This window comes from Canis lupus, chromosome 19 (genome assembly GCF_048164855.1).
Source record: "Canis lupus baileyi chromosome 19, mCanLup2.hap1, whole genome shotgun sequence".
NCBI lineage: Eukaryota > Metazoa > Chordata > Mammalia > Carnivora > Canidae > Canis > Canis lupus.
The window spans coordinates 57,593,223-57,615,384 of NC_132856.1; the positions used below are offsets into that span (position 1 = coordinate 57,593,223).

Below are 22,162 nucleotides of genomic sequence, written 5' to 3' on the forward strand. Positions count from 1 at the left end.
CCGAGGGACGCGCCGGGGCCCCCGCGAGGTCACCCAGAGCCACGCGTGGGCCAAGAGGGGAGGCCCCAGCCCCCCAGACTCACCGGTCCAGGCTGCTGGCTGGCCGGGTCACAGGCCAGCGACACGAGATCTTTGAGCGGGTCCTGGGGGTTGAGGTGAGGCGGGTAGCGGATGGCCGTGTGCGGGAAGTAGGTGGAGGCCGTCTGGGGCAGGATGGACGTGGTGGGGAAGTGCAGCGCCGAGGAGGGGTGAGGGCTCCGGGCAATCCCTGCGGAGATGGGAGCGGCGGTGTGAGCGGCGGTGAGCGGCTCAGTCCCGATGGCACAGCGAGACCCAGCAGCCCCGTCACTGGGGCCCGGCTGTCCCCCGTACGCCGAACGGGCTGACCTGCACCACGAGCCCACCGGGGTCCCGTAGCACCCTCTTATTTTTTGTTCTTTGTTTCTTAAGTAGGCTCCACACCCAGCGTGGAGCCCAACGGGGGGCTTGAACTCACGACCCCGAGATGGAGACCTGAGCTGAGATCAAGAGTCAGATGCTCAACGGATGAGCCACCCCGGGGGAACCCGGGTTTTGTTTTTGGTTTTGAGAACAGGGTGACTCAGTGGCTCTCAGAGGTCACGTCCTCCGCCCCAGGCCACACAGCGAGGTGGTGGCAGACCTGGGGACAGTCTGGCCCCACAGCCCAACCCCAACCCGGGGCTCGGCTGGCTCTCTTTCCGGAGACAATGCACACGTCCCGTAGGCAATTCTAGCACATTCTTGGGACTGTGCAACCACCGCTAGTTTCTTTTAGGACATTCTTATCCCGAAGAGCAACCCCATCCCCAGCAGCTGTCACCCCCCACCCCGAGCCCCCTTCCTGCCCATGGATGAGCCTGTCCTGCATGTGTCACACACGTGGACTCACACCCCGTGGGGCGTCCTGTGTCTGGCTCCCCCCTGAGCGTCGTGGGCTCAGCGTCCGTCCCTGGGGGGCGGAGTGTGGGCGCCTCGCCCCAGTTTGCAGGTGAGTGACCTGCCTGGGTACTATTTGCTTTTCTTCTTTTCTCTAAACAATCTAGTGACTTTTGATATATTCGCTTTGTAATTCTAGAACATTTCCATCACCCCCAAAGGCAGTCCTGCTTCTGTTCTACTCTCCCACTCACTCCCCTCCCCCTCTCTCTAGCTCCTGGCCAAACAGTAAGTATTTTTGGCTTTTCAGGCCCCAGGGTCTCTTGCAAGCACCTGACTTTGCCACCGCAGCCTCAAAGCCGCACAGGCGATGTGTAAACGGGTGGACACGGCCACGCACCCGCGACACCTTATTTATACCAACGGGCGCCACGGGCTGGTCCAAACCTCTGCACTGCTCTAATTTTTGCCGGCCTCCGGTACGTGTGTCTGCCCTCGTGCGGGACTAAACCGTTATCACCGTAACAACGGGGTGACCGGCGACATTCCCTGGATTTAGCTCATGTGGTCCTGAAGTCAGTCCTGGGGGTGGTGTGTTTGGGGGGACACATCTATGTACCCCAACCGAGAGGCGAACAAACGGAGCGCCAGGGGCACCGTGATCAGCTCAGCACACGCCCTGTGGTTGCTGGAGACGCCCCCCCCCCCGCACCCCCCCCAGCTACGTATGCAGCCTCCTGTCCACATGGCGCCCCTGTGTGGCCTTGTGTGTGTCCCCAGCCCTGCGTTGGGAGTGTCGCCCTCCTTCTGGGGCCTCCCAACCCTGTGGGAGGTAGAGTATGAGATAAAGGGAGCTGGTTGGGGACAAGCCCAGACTGTACCTCCTTCCTGTACAGAAGGGGAAACTGAGGCCCAAGAGACTGAGTCAGGGCCAGGTGCTCTGCACAGGGACACCTCCAGGTTTTGCTGCCTGGCAGGGGGCGACAGCAAGGACCGTTGGTCGGATGGCGTATGGGGCTTCCCCGGCTGCTGAGAGGGCCCGGCCTGCCTCCCTGCCTGGGGCCCAGGGCTCACCGCTGTGCACGGCAATGACAGGCCGGTGGTGCTGCGTGAAGCTGGAGAGGCGAGGTGAGTCCTGGGGAGACGGGCTGTGGAAAGGTGACTTGTCCATCTCTGTCTTCTTCACCGGGGACGAGATACCTGCGTGGGAGGAGCCAGAGGGTCACCAGGCTGCAGGCAGAGCCTCGCCTTCCCCTCTCCCCAGCCACCGTGGGCACGAGGGGAGACAGAGCCCTGGGACCGAGACCAGGGCGCGGGGATGCCCTGCAGAGGGGCCTCCAGCCCGGCCCCTGGCACCTTCCCCCACGAATGCACGCTGTGAAATGGGCGCGCACGGATGCAGCAGACAACGTGGCACGGATGGGGACAGATCACGCCACGGCTGGCCACGTAGGGACCCTCCACACACAGGCGAGCCCCCTGCACCCCACCCCTGCTGAGCCCCCAGACGTGAGGGCGGAGGATGGCTAGTGCAGAGCCCAGGAGCGGGATCTCAGGGCTGTGGCACCTGCAGGTGGACGTGCTTAGAGATTATTTAAATAAAAATAATATATATCTTAGGGAGAAACGCACCCACTGAGACCCACAGAGGAACACGAGGAGGGGTGTGCTTCCTTCCGACCGGCACCGCTGACATCAGGGCGGGTCATCCCCGTGTGTGGGGGGGATGTCCCGTGCAGGCCGGGAAGAATCTTGCCCACATCCCTTCCCCATCCCAGGAGCCCCCCAGGGTGACAACCGCGGGTGTCCTGGGGCAGAGTCGCCCTGCTGAGAGCGGCTGCCGTCCTCTGAGGCTGGGGTCTCCCGTGGCGCGAGCTCCCCCAGCCCAGTCCTGCACCATGTTCCCCCAACCACCCTGCTGGGTCCTGCCTCTCAGGGTCCCTCCCAAGCCGCACTGGTGGTGAGCCAGACCCGGGAGCCCTGTGCCCCCCAGTGGCCCCTGGGGCAGTCGGCTAGTTTTGCTACTATGAACCCTGGTTGGTGGCCCCGATCACGCGCTGTGGGTGAGTGTGTGCGGGGACCTGGGTCAGCAGGGTCAACAGGGTCAGCAGGCCCAACAGGCCTGGCGGCCAAGCTCTCCAGGAACAGGGAGCTGGTGGGCCGGGGGGCGGGGGGGGGGGCGGGCAGGGAAGGAGGCCAGCCCTGGGGACCGTGGGCATGTGTGTGGGGGCCACAGGCTCCTTGCTCCCATGGGGCTGTGGTGGGAAGGAGGTTAGGGCCGGCAGACGCTCACTTCGGAGGATTTCCTAGAACAGCCTGTCCTGGATGGAAACAGCCTGGCTGGACCCTGGCCCGCCGCCTCTCTACAGGTGTTCTAGAGCTTCCTGAGACGGGGCCTGGGGGAGGTAGGGGGGGAGCCTGGGCCCGCAAGAAAGAACAGCCCTGCGTGCTCCCGGGCAGGCCCTCGGAGGCCCTGGGTGTGAGCCCCGCACCTGCACATCCCTTGCTGGTTCGACCCACGTGCCTACCACGCGCCCGTGTGAGCAGCTGCCATCGGGTTAGGATGACATCCACGTATCCTCCACCCCCGGATCCGAGCAGTCATGGTTCTGCTCGACACAGATGCCCCCGTGTCCCCATCCAACCACCAGGCCTGCCCCCCATGTGAGGATCCCCTCCTGCCCTGCCTGAACACGCAGCCTGCTGTGGCGTGTGCAAGTGCATGGAGCACACATGATGCCCCCGTGGCCCTGGGGACGTGGGGCCCGGTCACTGTCCACAGGGGCGCCCAGGGCACGGTGGGGGCTGAGCAGCATCCCCAGCCCCACCCCTCCCCTGAGCTGTGACACGCAGATGTCCTGACGTTGGCCTGGCCCTGGGAGGCCGTCCTGCTCACAGCTGCCCCGAACTGGGCTTACAGGAGTCACCCCACTTCACGGATGGGGGCAGTGGGGCCTGATGGAAGGTCACCAGCCCAGGATGGTGGAGCAGACACCCCACGCTTGGGCCCCCTCCCGCCCCCCGAGTTCTACCAGAAGCCCCCCGGGTGAGAGAAGGGAGCTGCCTGCTTCAGCCCAAATATACCTGCATGGGAGGGTGGGGGGCACAGAAGCAGCAAGAACCAAGCACTCTGGCGGCTGAGCAGAGGGTGCCCTCTCCCTGGCTCCCGTGGGGGGTAATCAGGGAAGACTTCGGGAGGGGGTGGCCAGCAGGAGAAAAGGCGCTCCTCATGGGGCACAGAGGGCCAGGGCCTGAGAGGCGTGGCTGCCTGGGGGGGGGGGCCCTCCCACGACCCCCACCCCCAGGCCTCCGCCCTTCCCAGGGAGGGGAGTGTGGATGCTGAGGGGGGTGGTTAGCTGAGCACTGCCCTTGTGGCCAGAGCAGAGGAAGGGAGAGAGTGCTCTAATCAGCTTAACCCCATTAATGAGCAGCTAATTGGGGGCTGTCTAGACAGGAAGCTGGAGGGAGCCAGGAGGAGGGGAAAGTGGGGGAGGGAGGAGGAGACCAGAGGGGGAGGGGAGGGAGGAGGGAAAGGAAGAGGAGGGGGAGCATCCACGTCCATCTTCCCCCAGGCTGCGAGCACCTGCAGGGCGTAGACAGACACAGGGCTGGGGTGCAGGGGGAGGGCCCCCGCCGGCAGGAGCGAGCCTGCCATCGCCAGAGGCAACCAATGGACGTGAGAGGGGACAGATCCTCCCTGAAGTTCCCTCCCGAGGAGGCTGGGTGGTTCCCCATGGCGCAACAGAAGCGGGGCGTGGGCTTCCTCCTCGTCCTCCCCCCCCCCCCCGCCCCCCCAGGCTGCTGCCACTTCAAGCTCGAGGCAGGAAGTTCAGAGGAGCTCCGCTGACTCTCTCGAACATTTCCTTCCTTTTAATTTTTTTTTTCTTTCTGAGCTTCCTGCATTGAAAGCTAGGTTTTTCTACTTCCACCCCTCCCTCCTCTTTTTCTAATCCACAGACCCAGGGCTATAACTTTTCCTCTCGGGGCTGCTGTGGCCACCTCACCGGGGCTGTCCCCCACCTCCAAAGAGCATCCGCTCTACACGTAGACGTAGCCCCGTGGATCACAGAGCTGAGGACACATGCTTTTGGGGTCCCCGACGGTAAACGCCGGGGCAGAAGGTAACAGTCTCCCAACATCTGCTCTACCCTTCCTCCTTACTCACAGAGCCTTTCCCCTTGAGCTGGGCACACGCTTGCCGAAAATAAGGCCACATTTCCCAGAGTCCCTTGTGGCAGAGTGCGGCCATATGACAACTCGGGGGCAGGGAGCGGTGGGCACAGAGATAAGCAGAAGAGGTAAGTGGTGCATCTTCCGAGAATTATTCTATACTTAAAGGGCGAGGACATGCTCAGACTTGACCCTTCTCTCCCGCTGGCTGGAAAGCAGACGTGATGGCTGGAGCTCCAACAGTTTTCTTGGACCACAAGATGGGAACGAAAACCACATTCACTGGAGCCTAAGCCAGGAGCCTAAGTCCCGCACACCACACACGTCCAGGGTTGCTGATGGTGGAACATTTACTTTGAGAGAAATGCCCTGTCCTTTTGGGTTTTCTGTTTCTCACAATTAAGCGTAAAGCTTATTAAATATAGGATCTTTACACAGGCAAACCTGACAAATGGGGAACCCACAGAGACATTCTGACTCATAAGTTAGAGCCTATAATAGACAGATCCTCCCAAAGTTGGGTACCTGCTCTGGACGCCAACACAATGGAAGGAGGAGGGGGGCCCCTCCGGCTTGAATGTCACAACCAGATGTCTTAGAGACCAACTCATAGAGACGGTAATTTTATAAAGACACAAACAATGAACTCTCCTGTGTCCTGGGCACGTATCATGAGCCAGAGAGTTGCTTTAGGCACGTTGTACCATTTCCTCCTTCCAGCTCCGGGACAGAAGAGTCAGCTCACCCATCCCATCTTGGACATAAGGAAATTGAGCCCCAGAAAAGTGGAGCCACCTACCCAAAGTTATGCAGCCCACACAGCGAGCCAATGGCAGCGCTGGATTTCGAACCCACGTCTCTCTGGCGTCCAAACCTGCCTTCTTAACTGTAATCTTACACTGCTTTCCAGGAATCCTGTAGGCAGGGCACTCTGTACAGACAGCTTTATAAGAAAGCTGGCTCTTGGGGGATATACGGAGGGAGGACAAAGGGGGAGGGAACAAGTAAACAAATCCTAAGGTTTACTGGGTGTGTATTTTGTGCCAGGCCTGTTTTAGGGACACCAAATGCACTAACTTGCTTAGTCCCCACGACCTTAGGTGAGTCCTGCAGGTACTGAGAGGAAACAGGCTCAGAGCAGTGGGCGTGCACCCCCGGGTCCAGGTTGGCAACCCCTGGCCCATCAGTAGGGCGACCCCTTGACAAGGGGTCATCTGCACACAGTGATGCTTCTGAAATGTGGGGACGGGTCCCGCTGAGGATCTGGGCGTCGCCAGGGACTCTGTGCCCTGGGTCAGGCCGGAGGCGGGGGGGTGAGGGGCGCGCCCCGTGCACCAGGTCCTGAGCATCCCTGAGGCCGCCCCGCTGCAGAGCAGAGCCTCGGGCTCTTGGAGGACACGCGCGGTGAAGACGGGCCCCCACGGGAGGGAAGTCTCTAGGGCGGGGTGGGGGGTTCCTGGGGAGCCAGCGTTGCCCCACGAGAGCCCACGGAAACGGATAGGGCCCCGATCGGCCGCGGGAGGACGCAACTTTCCCGGGAAGGGCGCCGACAGAGAAGCGACGGGGCTCGGCCGGGAGATGGGAACCCGCAGGAACACGAGCACGCAGGCAGAGGGGACCCGCTAGAGGAGGGTCTGGGCCGACCCCGGGGCTCAGCGCCCTGCTGACCCGAGGCCACCCGAGTCCGCGCTGCAGCCCGCGGAGACGAACCACACCGCGACGACTGTGCGCCCTCCCTGCACGCAGCCAAACCCGAACGCTCGGGAACCCCAGCTCGGACTTGCAGCGGGGAGCCGCCCGCGCGACTACAACTCCCAGGAGGCTCCGCGGCTCCAGCCCCCGGGCTTCCGGCTCCCCGGTGCCCGCGCAGTGCCTGCCGGAACACGTAGTCCCCGCCGCGGTCACCCGGCCCCGCCCCCCGCCAGCCCCACCTCCTTCCATGTCCTCAGTCCAGTTGCGGCTGCTACTCGTGGGAGAGCTGGGCGAGGTGTAGTAATCGCCGCCGGGGCTCGTGTCCACGTCTTCCTCCATCGAGCCCGATTTGTGCCGCTTGCTCCTGAAGGGAGGGGGAGGGAGAGCGCGGGCCGGTTACCACGGAGACGCGAGGGCGTGGGGCAGGCTGCGCTAACTTCCGGTCCCTAGAGGGCAGGGCGCTATCGCGAGACGTCGCGGGAGCCGCGAGCTTCCAGCGGGAGGCGTGAGCGCCTGCCTCCACCTGCCCATTGCTCGGATGGGACGCGTGAGGCCCGAGGCAGCGGGGGGCCCAGCGTCAGCGGGCTGCGGACTAAAACGCTGGAGGCCTGGCTAATCACCGGGCCCACCGTCAACCTCGGGACCACGGTCCCATTTCACAGATGGGGAAGCCCACGCCCGCACTGCGCATCTCTGCGGGAACCAGTGTCCGCGTTCTCTTGGGGTCTCGAGGGGCCGTGGACGGGGACTCTGACCGGGGTGTCGGGTCGGGGGAAAGCAGGCCTCGGGGCTGGGTTTTGAAGGATAAGTAGGAGTTTACCACGTGGGCCTTGCAAGCAGGCAAGGAGGGGAATGAACCAGGGGGCTGGGACCGCCGGGGTGTGGGGAGGGTAAATGCTCAGAGGGCGACCAGGCCACGTACCCGCTGGAGGAAGTGCTGGGTAGCGTTCTTCTCATGCCTGTGCTGGCTGGATTCAGATCGTAGGCCAGGTGTCCCTGCAGCTCGCCCAGGGAGAAGTTGGGTCCTGTTCCAGTCACCACGGGTGCTGCGGGGGGCGAGAGAGAGCAGGGTGAGCAGGGCGCAAGGCCCAGGGCTGCACTCGGCCCCGGACGGTGGGGAGAGCCATCCCGGGGCTGGCCAGTCCGAAAGGGAACCCCTTCCCTAACTGGCCTGGTTCCTAATTTGGCTGAAACTGTCCTTAGTCTATGGATCAGGAGACCGAAGGCAGCCAGAGAGGCCCGGCTCTGCTGATGCAGACTGGGAGGCTGACGGTCGGGGTTGAGGCAGGACGGTGCCCACAACTCCCTGGGGTGGAGCTTGGACGGGGGTGTCAGGGCCTGTTAGGAAGGTAAGGGGACTGGAGGCAGAGACAGGAGGGGGGGCCCTTTGGGGTCTCCTCCTGGGGGTGCGGGGCAGAGGGTTTTCCAGCACCCTCCAGGCAGCATGTGGAGTCTGTTTCCTGGGGAGGAGTGTGCTGCTCTGACCTTGGGCTCCAGGGAGGGCCTGGATGCTGCCCTTGCTAGGAACCTTGGCTTGGTGACAGAGGGGAGTGGGGCAGGGGGATGGGCAGGGGCTCCTCCCCTCTCCCGGGGGCCCCTTCTCTCTCAGAGTCCCCCTCCCCCCTCCGGCGCCCCTCCCCTGCGTGAGTCCCTCCCCTCTTCCCATCCCAGCACAAGGTAGGCAGGGACACTCACTCCGGGACACTTGGATGAGCTCGGTGACACTGAACACACCGGAGGTGACAAAGCTCTCCTGGAAGTCGGTGGTGTCTGCAACAGGGAGAAAACGGGGGTCACCGGGTCTGTTTCCTTCCTTTTTTTTTTTAATTTTTTTTTATTTTATTTATTTATGATAGGCACACAGTGAGAGAGAGAGAGAGGCAGAGACACAGGCAGAGGGAGAAGCAGGCTCCATGCACCGGAAGCCCGACGTGGGATTCGATCCCGGGTCTCCAGGATCGTGCCCTGGGCCAAAGGCAGGCGCCAAACCGTTGCGCCACCCAGGGATCCCTGTTTCCTTCCTTGACACCATGGGCTACCCAGACTCCGGGGGCTTGGGGGTCACCCTGTCCACCCTCTGCAGCCCTGCGGCGAGATGGAGGAAGAGGCCGGACCCAGGTGCAAATTTTGCCTCCGCTGCCACTGGGGATATGATCTTGGGCAAGTCCCTTCTCATCCCTGAGCCTCATGCTCCCTCATCTTGAAAATGTCACCTAGGCAGCTGGGAAAATGCCACCCGTCACTTATTATGCCATGCAGCAGTGCAGCCTGTTATCCATCCCCCTCCAGACGGGGAGCTCCGTGAGGCTGGGGTTCTGCGTGCCCAGGTCCCACGGTGTCCCCTAGTGCCCAGCCCGGAGCCTGGCCCAACAGCGGGGGCTGAAGGGAGGGTCCACCTGCAGCCGTTAAAGTCCCCAGGGTCCCTAGAACTGCTCCTGCCTATAATGCAAAGGAAGACGGACCCTCCTCTCTGGCCTGGGGTGGCTGGGACCCGTTTTGTGGATGTGGGTTGGCTCCAAGAGGGCGGGAGCCCTGGCTGACCTCAGACAGCCGGGAGCAGGCCTCTTGTGTCCCCTGAGGCCCCCACAGGCACAATTCACTTACTCAACAATCATTAACCAAGGGCCTCCAATGTCTAGTTCTGAGCTGGGCCCTGCGGACACCGTGGGAACGAGACAGACGCAAGTGGCTGCCCTCCTGGGACGCACGGTCTGTGTGGGCAGTGGGCACCATGTGACATGAATAAGGCAAAAAAACAAAAACAAAAACAAAAAAACTCTTGTGCGTGCATGTACATGGTGGCTTGGTCCTGGTCTACAACAGCCCAAACTGGGAACAGCCCATCAGCAGATGAGCCGATACCCAAAATGCCGTCCATCCACACGCGGGCACGTCCCTCGGCCGCGAGCAGGTGCAAGGTGCCCACATGCACCGCCCCGGGGACGGACCCCGAGCCCATGATGCTCAGGGAGGGGACCAGACACGGGAGGCCCCACGGGGTGTGAGTCCATGTGGGTGACATGTCCAGGATGGTCTCGTCCGCGGACCTGAAAGGGGCTGGGGGGCCGGGGGAGGGGTGGAGGTGACCACTAATGGTGATGGGGCTTCTTTTTAGGGCAACAGAAATGTTTTAGACGGATAGGTTGCACGACAGAGTGAACGTACTTAAAGCCACTAACTGTACATTTGATGTTATGTGAATTTAACCACAATTAAAAAATTAAGCTCGGGATCTCTGGGTGGCGCAGCGGTTTGGCGCCTGCCTTTGGCCCAGGGCGCGATCCTGGAGACACGAGATCGAATCCCATGTCGGGCTCCCGGTGCATGGAGCCTGCTTCTCCCTCTGCCTGTGTCTCTGCCTCTCTCTCTCTCTCTCTGTGTGTGACTATCATAAATAAATAAAAATTAAAAAAAATAAAAAATAAAAAATTAAGCTTATGAAGTCAAAGGCGCCGTGTGCCGGGCAGCGGCCAGTGGGCAGGGTGAGGGGAACCCACTGGTGAGGGGACCTAGTGTACGCAAGGGACTCTCAGAAGGCCGTGCAGTGGGCGACATTCTACCAAGACCTCAAGGTGCGGGTGGGCCAGAGGAGCAGACACGTTCAAATTTGGGAAACGGCAAGGACAGCACCTGGCGCTGGGTGACCACCACGCCAGCGAGCGTTGGCTGCCGCTTTCGGGGTGATCTCAAATGTGGTGTTTTGCCGCCTCCCCGAGGGCCTTGATGTTCCCAGCGATGGCCCATGCAGAAGCCCTGGGGTCGGAGGCCACCAGGGCTGGAGTGACGGGAGCCAGGGAGGTCGGGACCAGCAGGTGGGCAGCTCTGGGCTTCCTGGGGCAGTGAGAGCAGTTCTTCTCCAGGCCCCCAGGGGGCAGCACGGGCCCCGGGGAGCTGACCTCGAGCCCAGTTCCCCAGCTGTGGGACACCCACGCCCCCACCGCCAGTCCAGAGACTCCAGGCTCCCCAGTTACAAGCTTTGTGAACACCATTTATTGAGCAATTATTATATGCCCAGCCCCGTGCTCGGAGGCCCAGGGCCACAACATCCCTGGGAGGACCGGGCGATGGCCTCCCAGCATCCAGGGGAAGTGGCCACGGCCGTTTCCTGCCACCCGGCTGGCCAGCTGGTGTCAGCACGCCCCTCCGCCTTCCCCCCACCGGGGTTTCCTGTTTGTGCAGCACTCGCCCAGCTCCATCTCCAGGGGACTCCCTGGCGGGTGGGAGGAAGTGCTTTCCTCCGCCAGACACTGGAGCTCCCCATGGGACCAGGCCAAGCGCCGCTGCCCCCGCCTGCCTCGAACATCTGGCTTGGAGGCAGGCGCCTGGAGATCACAGGAGGCCAAGGAGGACTCAGGTCACAGACGGCCAGTGGTCAGCAGCCTGGGGCCCTTGAACCTCCTGGAACCAGCCTCCCTGTGCTGGTCCTTCCAACGGGGATGTCCTCACCCATTTGCTTTTCCTTCCATTCTTCCTTCCTTTTCATCTCTCCTCCCTCCTCACCCCTGGTAAAGCAGCCCTCTAGTTTCTCTTTTTCTCTCTGCTCGATCTCTCCCTCTCTCTTTTTTTCTTCTCCTTTCTGCAAATATTTATTGAGCACCTATCATGTATCCTATTCTAGGCACTGAGAACACAATAGCAACCAGGACAGACAAAAGCCTCTGCTCTCAAGGAGGTGATGCTGCATTAGGGGAGATAAACAAATGTGTGTGCAGTCACTGAGCAACTAAGCAAATACATATGCAATCACTAACTTCCTCACAAGGAAATAAAACAGAAGGCAGCCATCGAGAGTGGCTAAGGCTGCTTGAGAACAGAAGATCTCTCTGAGAGGAGAGCATGTCACCTGAGACCTGAGTGATCCGGAGAGAGGGGGGCAGAGAGAGAGAGAGAGAGAGACAGAGAGAGAGAGAGAGAGAGCAGTTAGCTATCCAAATAGAGAGCAAAGCACATGCAAACGCCCTGAGGCAGTGACTGGATCTAGACTGTTGGAGGAATAGTTAGGAGGCCCATGTGGCTGGAGCAGAGAGAGTGAGGAGGAGACAGGAGGGGAGGGCAGGGAGGACACAGGGACAGGTTGTGCAGGGCCTTGGGGGTCAGGGGAGGATTTTTACCCCAAGGGAGGTGGGAATCGTGGAGGGCTGCCAGCAGAGGAAGGCAGGACCTGACTCAGGTGCTCACAGGCGCCCCCCCCCCCCCCCCCCCCCGGCTACATTAGGGAGGACACACTGGGAAGGGTGAGGGCAGAAGCCAGGGGACCAGGGTGCAGGGGACTCCTCTGGTCAGGAGGGCAATTACGGGAGCAGACCAGGGCAGAAGCTTCCTGGGTGCCCCAGGGAAGGGCCCGTAACCTCTCTGAGCCTTGGTGTTCTCATCCACAGCAGCACCTGCCCACGCCACGGCTGTGATGAACAAATCTATCAGTGTCTGAGAGATGCCCGCGTGGGGCCATGCAGAGCACACAGATGTGGCTCAGATTCTTAAATAGGAGGGGCAGTGCACCCTCCCCCGTCGCCATCCCCAGACTCACCCAGTGTGATGGGCTTGCTGTCCTCCTGGTCCGAGCCCATCCCTGCCCGGGGACTGCCGCTTTGCTCTGCGTCTGCAGAGAGAAGGAGGAAGAGGTGGTGACATTGCAGGGAACCCCACCCCAGGGAGAGAGGAGACCCCTACCCCTGTGCAGTGCCGTGGAGAGGTGGTTCCGAAGGCGCCCAGGCCCCAGGGTCTCCGCTTCGCCCCCTCCCTTGGCTGCTGCCCCACAGGGTCACGGGGGCCTGGCAGGGCACCCACTTGCCAGAACCCGTGTACAGGCGCCGGCTCAGTCGCAGGCTGGAGATCTTCCCCTCCTCGAGCCCGTTTATTCACTAACTGGCTCAACCCTGTGCGGTGGGAGCTCTCGTTATGCCCATTTTACAGATGGGGAAACTGATGGCCAAAGAGATGAGTCATCGAGCCCTCAGGCCCCCTCCGCTTGGCCTCTGCCCCTGACGTCCTGCGGGTCCAGCCCTTGGTCCTTGGGTTGTCGCTCACAGCCCCCAGGAGGGGGCGGAGGGGCGTCCCCCTGCAGCTGCTACACCGCCACCCACCCGCCTGGCTTGGGGGCTCCCTCCCACCCCGGCGCCCGCCTCTCCATCTTATCTAAAAATAATCAGGCTCCTTGGCAGACGGGCGAAGCAGACAGACGCTGAGCTCAGCATTATCAGCTCTGGCGGCCTGGATGGAGGGCGAGTAGCGCCAACCCCCCGCGGCAGCCCCCACCATGTCCACCCAGGACCGATGCTGGGGCGGGAGGTGGGGGGCGCACGCGGCCAAGCCCAGCCAGACGGAACCCCCGGCCCTACCCGGCTGTCCGTCAGGTCAAAGACCAAGGTGGCGAGAGGCATCACCATCAGAGGCCAACGAAAGAGCATCAGCCCCTTCCACCTGCCACCCCCCGAGGCCAGGCATCCTCGCAGTGTGACCTCGGGCCAGCGGCTGAGCTGTTCTGAGCGGCCGTTCTCTCTTTCAGGTGCGTGTAAGCATCACCAAGAGGGGGTGGAGAGACGATGCCGACGAAGCACCCAGGGCACGCCAAGGACCGGATACCAGGTGACGTCCATCCCGGTGTCCCTGGCGGTGGGGTTATGTTTGTACCCCTAAGACGACCGTAAATGGGGCGCTTCACTTGAAGTTCCCATTGTAGACGTTCCCCTGAATCCTCGGGAGAGCCACAACGTTAGCGCACCCCTTTTATAGGCGAGGACAACTGAGGCTGACACCGCGAACAAGTGCTCCTCCCTTACGGGGGTGATATTCCGCATTCGTTTGCACGGGTGCGTCCAGGCGCCCAGCGCTGTGCTCAGACACCCAAGGGCCACCCCAGCCCCGGGAGCCTCAGCAACCCCGGAGTGCCGTGGACATGATATGTGGGTGCCGCCCCAAAACAGCCATGGGCCCTCACCCTTTGCCCTGTGGCCTCACCCACTCCATGTGTGGGGCACCTCCTGCCTGCCAAGATTGAGGATGCCCGAAACCACACCGGAGCCGGAACCTGTGCCTCAGTTTCCCCACCCCTGACAGGCGCAGACGGGAGCAGCCCCAGGCGTGACCCACTGGGCCGGGCACGGCTGGGCAGCAGCCGAGGGGAGTGTGCCCGGCTCGGCCCCGCGCCCTGCGGTCGCTCCCAGGCTGGGCAGCCAGCGGCCCCTTGGCGCGGGCCACTTCTGCTTGGACGACCAGGCGGCTGGGCACGGGTGGCCCCTGCGTTGGGAAGAGCCCAGCCCGGGCAGCCGGCCGTCGGGCTGCGGGCCTCGGGCACAGGACCCTCCCGAGGAACCGGCGCCCACACGGACTCAGCAGGCAGCAGTGCCCGGCTGGCACCCGGGTGCTGCCCCGGGCGGGGGGGGGAGTAGTGCCCGAACACCGGCCGCCTGCTGGCTTGGGGATCAGGGCAGCGGGGCTGTGGGCCTCCCCTCCCCTGTGCCTCGCTCTCCTCATCCGGGAAGTGGGCACAACTACAGCACGCCTCGCACACGCCGTTCCGGACCAATAGGGGGACAGTGAATGCACCCCAATACCCCACCGGGTGGGGGGTTCACGGGAAGCCCATCATCAATCGGACAGGGGGCTTTACTGCTGTTAGTGTGATGTCCCTCGTTTCCGTCCTGGGTGCTGGTCCTCCGTGTGCCTTGGCACCAGCCGAGAGTGATGGCCCTGGGCGGTGGCAGGCTCCAGCTGGGAGCCCTCGTCCCCTTGCTCATTCACTCTGACCGGGCCGGCCGGCCACCCCACCTCTGTGAGCCTTCGCTTCCTGAAAGTCCCGCGGGGAAGATGGTCAGAGCCACCTCCAGGTGTTGTTAGGGCGCCAAGGCAGCTAATAATACGTGTGAGAGGGTTGGCACCCGCCGGCTGACATTCACAGAAATGGCAGGCTTGGGGAGCGGCCGAAAATGACACTGTGCTCTCAATTTCGGTTTCTGATTGTTCGTTGCCAGCGCGGGGAACTACGGCCGGTCTTTGTGGGTCGATCTCGTACTCGGCGAGCCCTCCGGAGCTCCCCTGATGGTTCTAGATGTTCACGTTTGCATAGACTCCTTGGAATTTCCTCAGCAGACCATCCTGACCTCTCATCTGTATGCCTCGGATTTCCTTTTCTTGCCTTATCGCTCTGGCAAGGACCCCCGGCACAATGCTGAGCACCAGTGCGGACAGCAAGTGTCCCTTCTCGCTTCTGCTCTTGGGGTGAAGTCACTCAGGATCTCACCTCCTCGGTGCAGTGGTCATGTGGCTGGCTCTCTGCTGACCCCTGCAATGGGCCGAAGGGGTTCTCTTCTCTTTCCATGGTCCCAGGAGCATTTTTGTAAAATTAAATAAGTGTAGTTTCTCAAAAATAATACTGTAATTATATGCTATCTTATCAAAATTTTTTAAATTTAGTTTCTAGAATGTGCTTAAATATACATACCATAAAATTTACCGTTTAGCCATCTCTAACTGCAAAGCACAGCAGCACAAAGCACACTCACCCCGCCGCGCACCCACCCCCACCACTGTTTCCAGAACCTTCCATCTCCCCACACTGACCCCCGCCTCCCGCCCCACCCCTGGCTCCCACCACCTCCTCTCTGTCTCTGTGGACGGGCCTCCTCTGGGGACCTCCTGGGAGTGAGTGGGGTCCTGCAGGAGGTGTCCTTCTGGGTCTGGGTCCCCTCCCTGAGCCCAGTGTCCTCGGGGTCCGTCCACGTGGGGACATAGGTATAGGATGTCCTTCCTTTTAATTATGCCATCATATTTTTAATTATCTCTCACCCTTGAAATATTTCTCATCCATCTGCCAACCATTTGCCTGTCATTTGGCTCCTGAAAACCCCACCTTCTAGAGCTGTCCCCTATGGGAGCCACTCGCCACGTGAGACTTTATTTTTATTTATTTTTTATTTTTTATTTTTTTTTAATTTTTTATTTATTTATGATAGTCACAGAGAGAGAGAGAGAGAGAGAGGCAGAGACACAGGCAGAGGGAGAAGCAGGCTCCATGCACCGGGAGCCCGATGTGGGACTCGATCCTGGGTCTCCAGGATCGCACCCTAGGCCAAAGGCAGGCACCAAACCGCTGCGCCACCCAGGGATCCCGAGACTTTATTTTTAAAAGATTTCTTTTTTTCTTAATATTTTATTTATTTATTCATGGCAGAGACAGGCAGAGGGAGAAGCAGGCTCCATGCAGGGAGCCCGACATGGGACTCGATCCCAGGTCTCCAGGATCAGGCCCGGGGCTGAAGGCGGCACTAAACCGCTGAACCACCAGGGCTGCCCTGAGACTTTATTTTTATTTTTTAGGATTTTATTTATTTATACATGAGAGACACAGAGAGAGAGGCAAAGACACAGGCAGAGACAGAAGCAGGCTCCATGCAATGGGAGCTGGACGCGGGACTCGATCCCGGGTCTCCAGGATCACGCCCTGGGTTGAAGGCGGCGCTAAACCGCTGAGCCACCTGGGCTGCCCCACATGAGACTTTAAATTTAAATATGCTAAATGGAAATTAAGTCAGAATTTCAGGGTCTCAGTGGCACTGGCCACTTTTCCATACTCAATAGCCCACAAGACTGATGGGGACTGAACTGGACGGTGCCAAATATCACCATCACCACAGAAGGGGCTGAGGGCCTGTGGATGTTTCCATGAAAACTCAGGAGCAAAGGGGCACAGATAATCCCTCCTCCTTGCATCTACTCCGGCGCCCTAAAACACACCTTTCTCTGGCCCGAACAGAGGTACCTGGAGTGGATAACGTCTCAGGGACGGCTACCGTCCGATGCCCCAGGATGTCCCAGGCCCAGAGCCAGCAGCTCTCATTTGCTGAGTTTCACTGTGCAACGAGCTTCACGGCACCATCTGATTCAACCCACCCAATTGATGAGTTTGGTAAACTGAGGCCAGCCTCAGAGAGCCTATTTCCCAACACTGATGTCAAGTCAAAGAAGTTGTGTGCACAGAAGCACCTCCACTGGGGGGAGCCTGCCCCTCGGGACAGTATCTGGGGACATCTGTGGTCGTCACGACGGGGGGTGCTCCTGGCATGGGGGGGGCAGGGGCGCAGGGACGCCCCCACAAGCATGACCTGGCCCAGTGTCTGCAGTGCCAAGTGGGGAGACCCTGGTCTGGATCCATCCATTTTCAGTGGGGGTGAAAACCGGTTCGTGCGGGGACGGAGGAGCTGAGGGGATTTGCTCTTTTGCGTGTAAAACATTGATACGTCCATCTAGACGCGGCACGTGAATAAATGTGTAATATTCCTGTGATATGAAAACTTCACGGAGGGGGCGCCTGGGGGGCTCAGCGGTTGAGCGTCTGCCTTCGGCTCAGGTCGTGACCCCGGGGTCCCAGGATCGAGTCCCGCATCGTCTCCCTACAGGGAGCCTGCTTCTCCCTCTGCCTGTGTCTCTGCCTCTCTCGGTCTCTCATGAACAAATAAATAAAAATCTTAGGAAAAAAAAACAAACAAACGAACCCAGCTTCATGGAATGGAGAGATTATAGAAAAAGGTCTAAAAAGGAATATGTCGGGGAAGCAATAATAAAAAAGATCGGTACGTGTTGTACCCTAGTACATTTTTTTAAGGGATTGTAAAAGGAGAAAGGAGACCATGAGGCAGAAACTGTACGAGACCTGCCAGGTCTTAAATATTCGCCCTCTGGGCCGTTTACCGTGAGTACGGCCTCCCGGCTGCGTGTCACGGGGCACGTCCTCTGACGTCTCTGGGTACCCTTCCGTCATCCATAAACCAGATGTGAACCTCACTAACGTCACCTTGTTCTTTTGAAAGGAATTGCTTGCTGAGCACCTCCTAGGTGTCAGTTGCCCCAGGGGGACACAGCAGCGACCAGGATGCACAGAAGTCCCTGCCCTCGCGGCCCTGCTGTCCTAACGGGGGAGCGACAGGCAACCAACCAACGGGTAAGCAAATAAACGAGGAGGAGAGAGAGCCTCAGGCTGTGCCAAGTGCCAGGAAGGCCAAACCAAGCGGGAGATGTGGGTGGCAGCCCCTGGAGGGAGAGGGGCTCCGGCCGGAGCCTCCGGGAGGGTGGATAAGGCCGCTGTGTGGGGAATGGTACATTCCAAGAGTTAATACTTAGTGAGTCACTTCTTTGACTGGGGTGCAACTTTCACCTCCACTGACTTCTTTGATCTTCGAAAACTGTCCCCAGGAGGACAGACAACACGGTGGAGACTGAGAGTGTAAGGCCGAGCGAAGTAAGTTGGTCAGAGAAAGACCAGCACCGCACGGTGTCACCCAAATGCGGAATTGAAGAAACAAACAAGCAAAGGGGGGGCGGGGAAGGGAAGAGCAATGAACCAGAAATCAGACTCTTGACAACAACCACAGAACAAACAGGTGGTCCCCAGAGGGGAGGCGGGTGGCGGTCGGGGGGGCGGAGGGGATTAGGGAGCGTGCTCCCAGGTAGGACTGCGGAATCCCCCTATCCCACGCCTGAGACTCGTGTGATACGGGACAATAACTAGATAGGAATTAAGATTAAAGATTTATTTAAAAAAAATCAGGGATCCCTGGGTGGCTCAGCGGTTTCGCGCCTGCCTTTGGCCCAGGGCGCGATCCTGGAGACCCGGGATCGAATCCCACATCGGGCCCCCGGTGCATGGAGCCTGCTTCTCCCTCTGCCTGTGTCTCTGCCTCTCTCTCTCTCTCTCTGTGACTATCATAAATAAATAAAAATTAAAAAAAAATCAACCCTGATTAAGACAACAAACAAAATAAATAAATAAATAAATTCCCCCAGGAGGAACATTGCCATTTTCGTCCCCATTTGCTAGATGGGGAAACTGAGGCACCAGATAGGCAGCTTTAAAGGTGTGCAGCACCGGCCGGAGGCCACGGGCCCAGAGTGGAGGCCGCACTTCTGTTTCCTGCGCTCCTGACCAGGTGAGGCCCGGCTGCCCCCGGCCCCATGCAGGGCGGCAAACACCCCAGGGCGACAGGGCCCCCCCCCCCCCCCCGAGCCCACCGCGTGGGCCAACAACACCAGCCACGTACCCACGGCGCGCCGCACCCGGGCCGGCCGGCAGCCGTGCACCTGATGGAGGCCGCAGCTCCCGGGTTACCCAGAGAGGGTGAGCGGGCTACCCGGGGCCACACAGCAGCCGGCCGATGGGCCCACCGGGTTTCTCCACTCCCCTCTTAAAAAAGAACACGCGTAAGCGAACACCCCGTTGGACGTGGTCCCACGACTGCCGCCAGCCTTGCGGCGTTGCTTGCTTGTGAGCTCTCCGTGACCCGGCGGGCGGCGGCGCACGCTCCCCGGCCCTGAACACGCAGCCCCCGCGGGGCGGGCGCGCCACCGGCCGCTGGGCTCCCCACGAGGAAAACACGGACGTGTCTCCCGTGGAAAAGATGCCGGACGTGGCCGCTGGGGAGCCGGGCGTGTGGTTCCAGACGCGACCGAGCCGCGCCAGCCTCACTGGGTCTGCGAGCAGCTGCGGGACTTTCCAGGGCCTGCCTTTATTTATTTATTTATTTATTTATTTATTTATTTATTTATTTATTTATAATAAAAAAATTTTTTTTAAAAGATTCCATTTATTTATTCATGAGAGACACACAGAGAGAGGCAGACACACAGGCAGAGGGAGAAGCAGGCTCCCTGCGGGGAGACGATGTGGGACTCGATCCCAGGACCCCAGGGTCACGCCCTGAGCCGCCCAGGCGCCCCTGTAGGGTCTTTAAAATGCCCTGGAGTCTCGAAGGGGCAGCGGCTCCCAGCCTTGTCCATCCCTCCGTCCACCCATCCATCTGCCAGCCCTGACCTTGAGTCCCCGCCCCGCTCCCAGACTCGGTTTCCCCATCCGTCAAGTGAACGTTCTCAATCGCTGCCTCCCTTTCCGGGTCAGGCAGAAGTTACAGGAGCTCCGGAACAGGAAGGGCCAATGGCAGATAAGGGACAAATACAGCTTCAGTGACGGCGTTTTTCCAAACTCTGATTTTAGTTGAACTCGCCGTCCTTCCTCCGCCAAGTGCCCTGCAGGGCTCCCCTCTCCCGCGGCCCACGCAGGACCTGCCGTCCCGCCACCCCAGCCTCACGGGCCTCGGGCTGCTCCTCCAACACGCCAGGCAGTTACTGCCCCCAGGACCTTTGCACCGGCTGTGCCTTCCGCCTGGAACACTGTTCCCCCAGCATCTGCACGGCTGACCCTGCCCCCTCTGTCACCCGGGGCCCCCCTCACACGTCTCCTTCTCTGACACACACAGAAGGCCTTTCAGCACCCGCGCGGCGCACAGTCACCCACGCCCGCGTGAGGATCAGAGAGACCCCGGCCCGACAGCAGCTGCCCTGCAGGTGACTCCCTGCCCTGGCCTGGGCCCAGCTCCCTCGACTTTGCAGGTCCCTGGGGTGTTTGTGCGCAGCCGGGACGTCACCACCTCCTGTGGCCGTTTGCTCAAACGAGCACATGACCGTGGTGACAATAGAAATGTAAACTGGATCCCACTGACGAGCGTACAAACTGTTCTTTCCTGTCCGTGGCCACGAGCCCAAATTTGGTTCGTCCCAGCCCACGACAAAGGCGCCGTCGGGCCTCCGGTCCCGCCCTTCCTGCCCCTCCCGCGGGAGCTCCCACCCCCGTGCAGTGACAGCTCCCGTCACCCAGGTCGGAGCTGGGAGACCACGCACCACCAGACAGACAGTCGACGGTCGTCCTGTCCCGCCGTCCCGCAGGCGGTTAGCAGTTAGCGATCACCAAGGCCCGCCAGGCATCGGGGGCAGGGGACACCCTGGGGCGGGGGAGAGACGGCGGGACTCGTGCCCACACCCCAGACCCCAGACCCCTGTGCACGGCTCTACATTCCTGCGAGGCCATGAACCTGGGTGAGGGGACAGAGATCGGGTCTGGGGGTGCCGTCAGGCGGCGGAGGAGGCCACGTGGGCACAGAGGCCTGTGCAACGGGGTCGGGGGAGCTGGGCGGAGGCGCAACCAGGGCCAAAGCCCTGGGGCAGGAATAAAGTGGGGACGTCTGAGGGCTGGGCCACGTGGCACTGCGTGCTGAGACAAAGGGGACAGGACTGAGCCCCTGGGCCACGTGACCGCAGAGGGAAGCTCGGCCTGGACCCTCAAGCGCCACATGGGGCGCCGCGACTCCAGCTCTGGGGGACTCAACCGTGTGGCTGGCCTCGAGGCTGCGCAGGACCTGGAAGCGTGGTGCGTGGTGGTGGAGGCCGGCCTGGCACTTCCGCTTCCACGGGAACTTAAACGTGGGGTTCCCACATGACCCAACAACTCCAGGCCCGTGGATCTTCCCCAAAGAGGTGAAAGCAGAGGCTCCCCATGGATGCACCCCGCCCGCACAGCAGCGGGGTCAACGGTCACCACAGAGGGAGGCCGCCCCGGTGCCCATCAGCGTGACACGTCCCATCCACACCCGGAACACGACCCAGCCCCAGGAAGGAAGGGGCCCGACACCTGCCTCCACATGGACGGACCCCGAGGACGCCGGGCTCAGGGAGGGGACCCAGACCCAGAAGGACGCCTCCCGCAGGACCCCACTCCCAGGAGGTCCGCAGAGGAGGCCCGTCCACAGAGACAGAGGAGGTGGTGGGAGTTGGGGGTGGGGCGGGGGTCAGTGCTTCCTGGGGACGGGGTCTCTGAGTGGGGAGACGGAAGGTTCTGGAGACAGCAGTGGGGGCAGGTGTGCGGCAGGTGAGGGTGCCTTGTGCCCTGAGCTGTGTGCTCAGAAATGGTTAAAATGGTGAATTTTATATTCCATGTCTTTCAACCACAATAACACACACACACACACACACACACACACACACGTCTCAGGGAATTCCAAGATCCTGGGGGTAGGTGTCCCCACGGACGGCCAGGGCGCGGACAGAGGGTCTTCGTTCGTGGATCCTCAGGATGTAGAACAGACAGGACTTGCTGGCACCGTCGTCGTGCCCCTTCCTTGAAACCCGGCGGGAGGCAGGGGGCCTGGGCCGCGGCACGTCTGCGGGACCCGCGGCGCCTGCACGGGGACCTATCACCGGGTCCACGTTCCAACGTCTGCGGCGTCCAAGTGCAGCTGGCTCCACGGGCTGCCACGTCTGCCTCCCGCCGCCGCCAGCCAGAGAGGAAACCAAAGCCAGGCCCTGGAATTCCCAGCTCCCGGGTGTCACCAGCCATTTTTAAACATTAGCCAGCCGAGGTTCAACTTTCCGTGTCCTGGAAGGGCCGTGCTGTACCCGCGACCCTGGCCTATGACCTCCGCGCTGCCGCCGTGCCCCCTTCCTGCCCTCCGCCCCCCCTGCTCGCTCCACTGCAGCCTCACACGCCTCCCCGCTGTTCCTGCAACACACGCCAGGCCGGGGGCCGCCCCAGGGCCTTTGCACAGGCTGTGCCAGCTGCCTGGAATGCCTTTCCTGTCAATGC

The 22,162-nt window shown here is 61.1% G+C and overlaps 1 protein-coding gene across 7 annotated transcripts in view; it reads right to left on the reverse strand.

Annotated features, from left to right (window-relative positions):
• NFIC (nuclear factor I C) overlaps window positions 1–22,162 on the reverse strand; it is a 65,130-nt gene that overhangs the window by 12,473 nt on the left and 30,495 nt on the right. For all 7 annotated transcript variants that reach the window (XM_072787878.1, XM_072787874.1, XM_072787873.1 and 4 more), the window contains exons 3-8: window positions 12,287–12,358; window positions 8,455–8,529; window positions 7,682–7,805; window positions 6,999–7,123; window positions 1,972–2,097; window positions 84–268 (exon numbers count right to left, since the gene is read on the reverse strand). In XM_072787878.1, the coding sequence (XP_072643979.1) occupies window positions 84–268; window positions 1,972–2,097; window positions 6,999–7,123; window positions 7,682–7,805; window positions 8,455–8,529; window positions 12,287–12,358 (707 nt within the window). The remainder of the gene's footprint in view (window positions 1–83; window positions 269–1,971; window positions 2,098–6,998; window positions 7,124–7,681; window positions 7,806–8,454; window positions 8,530–12,286; window positions 12,359–22,162) is intronic.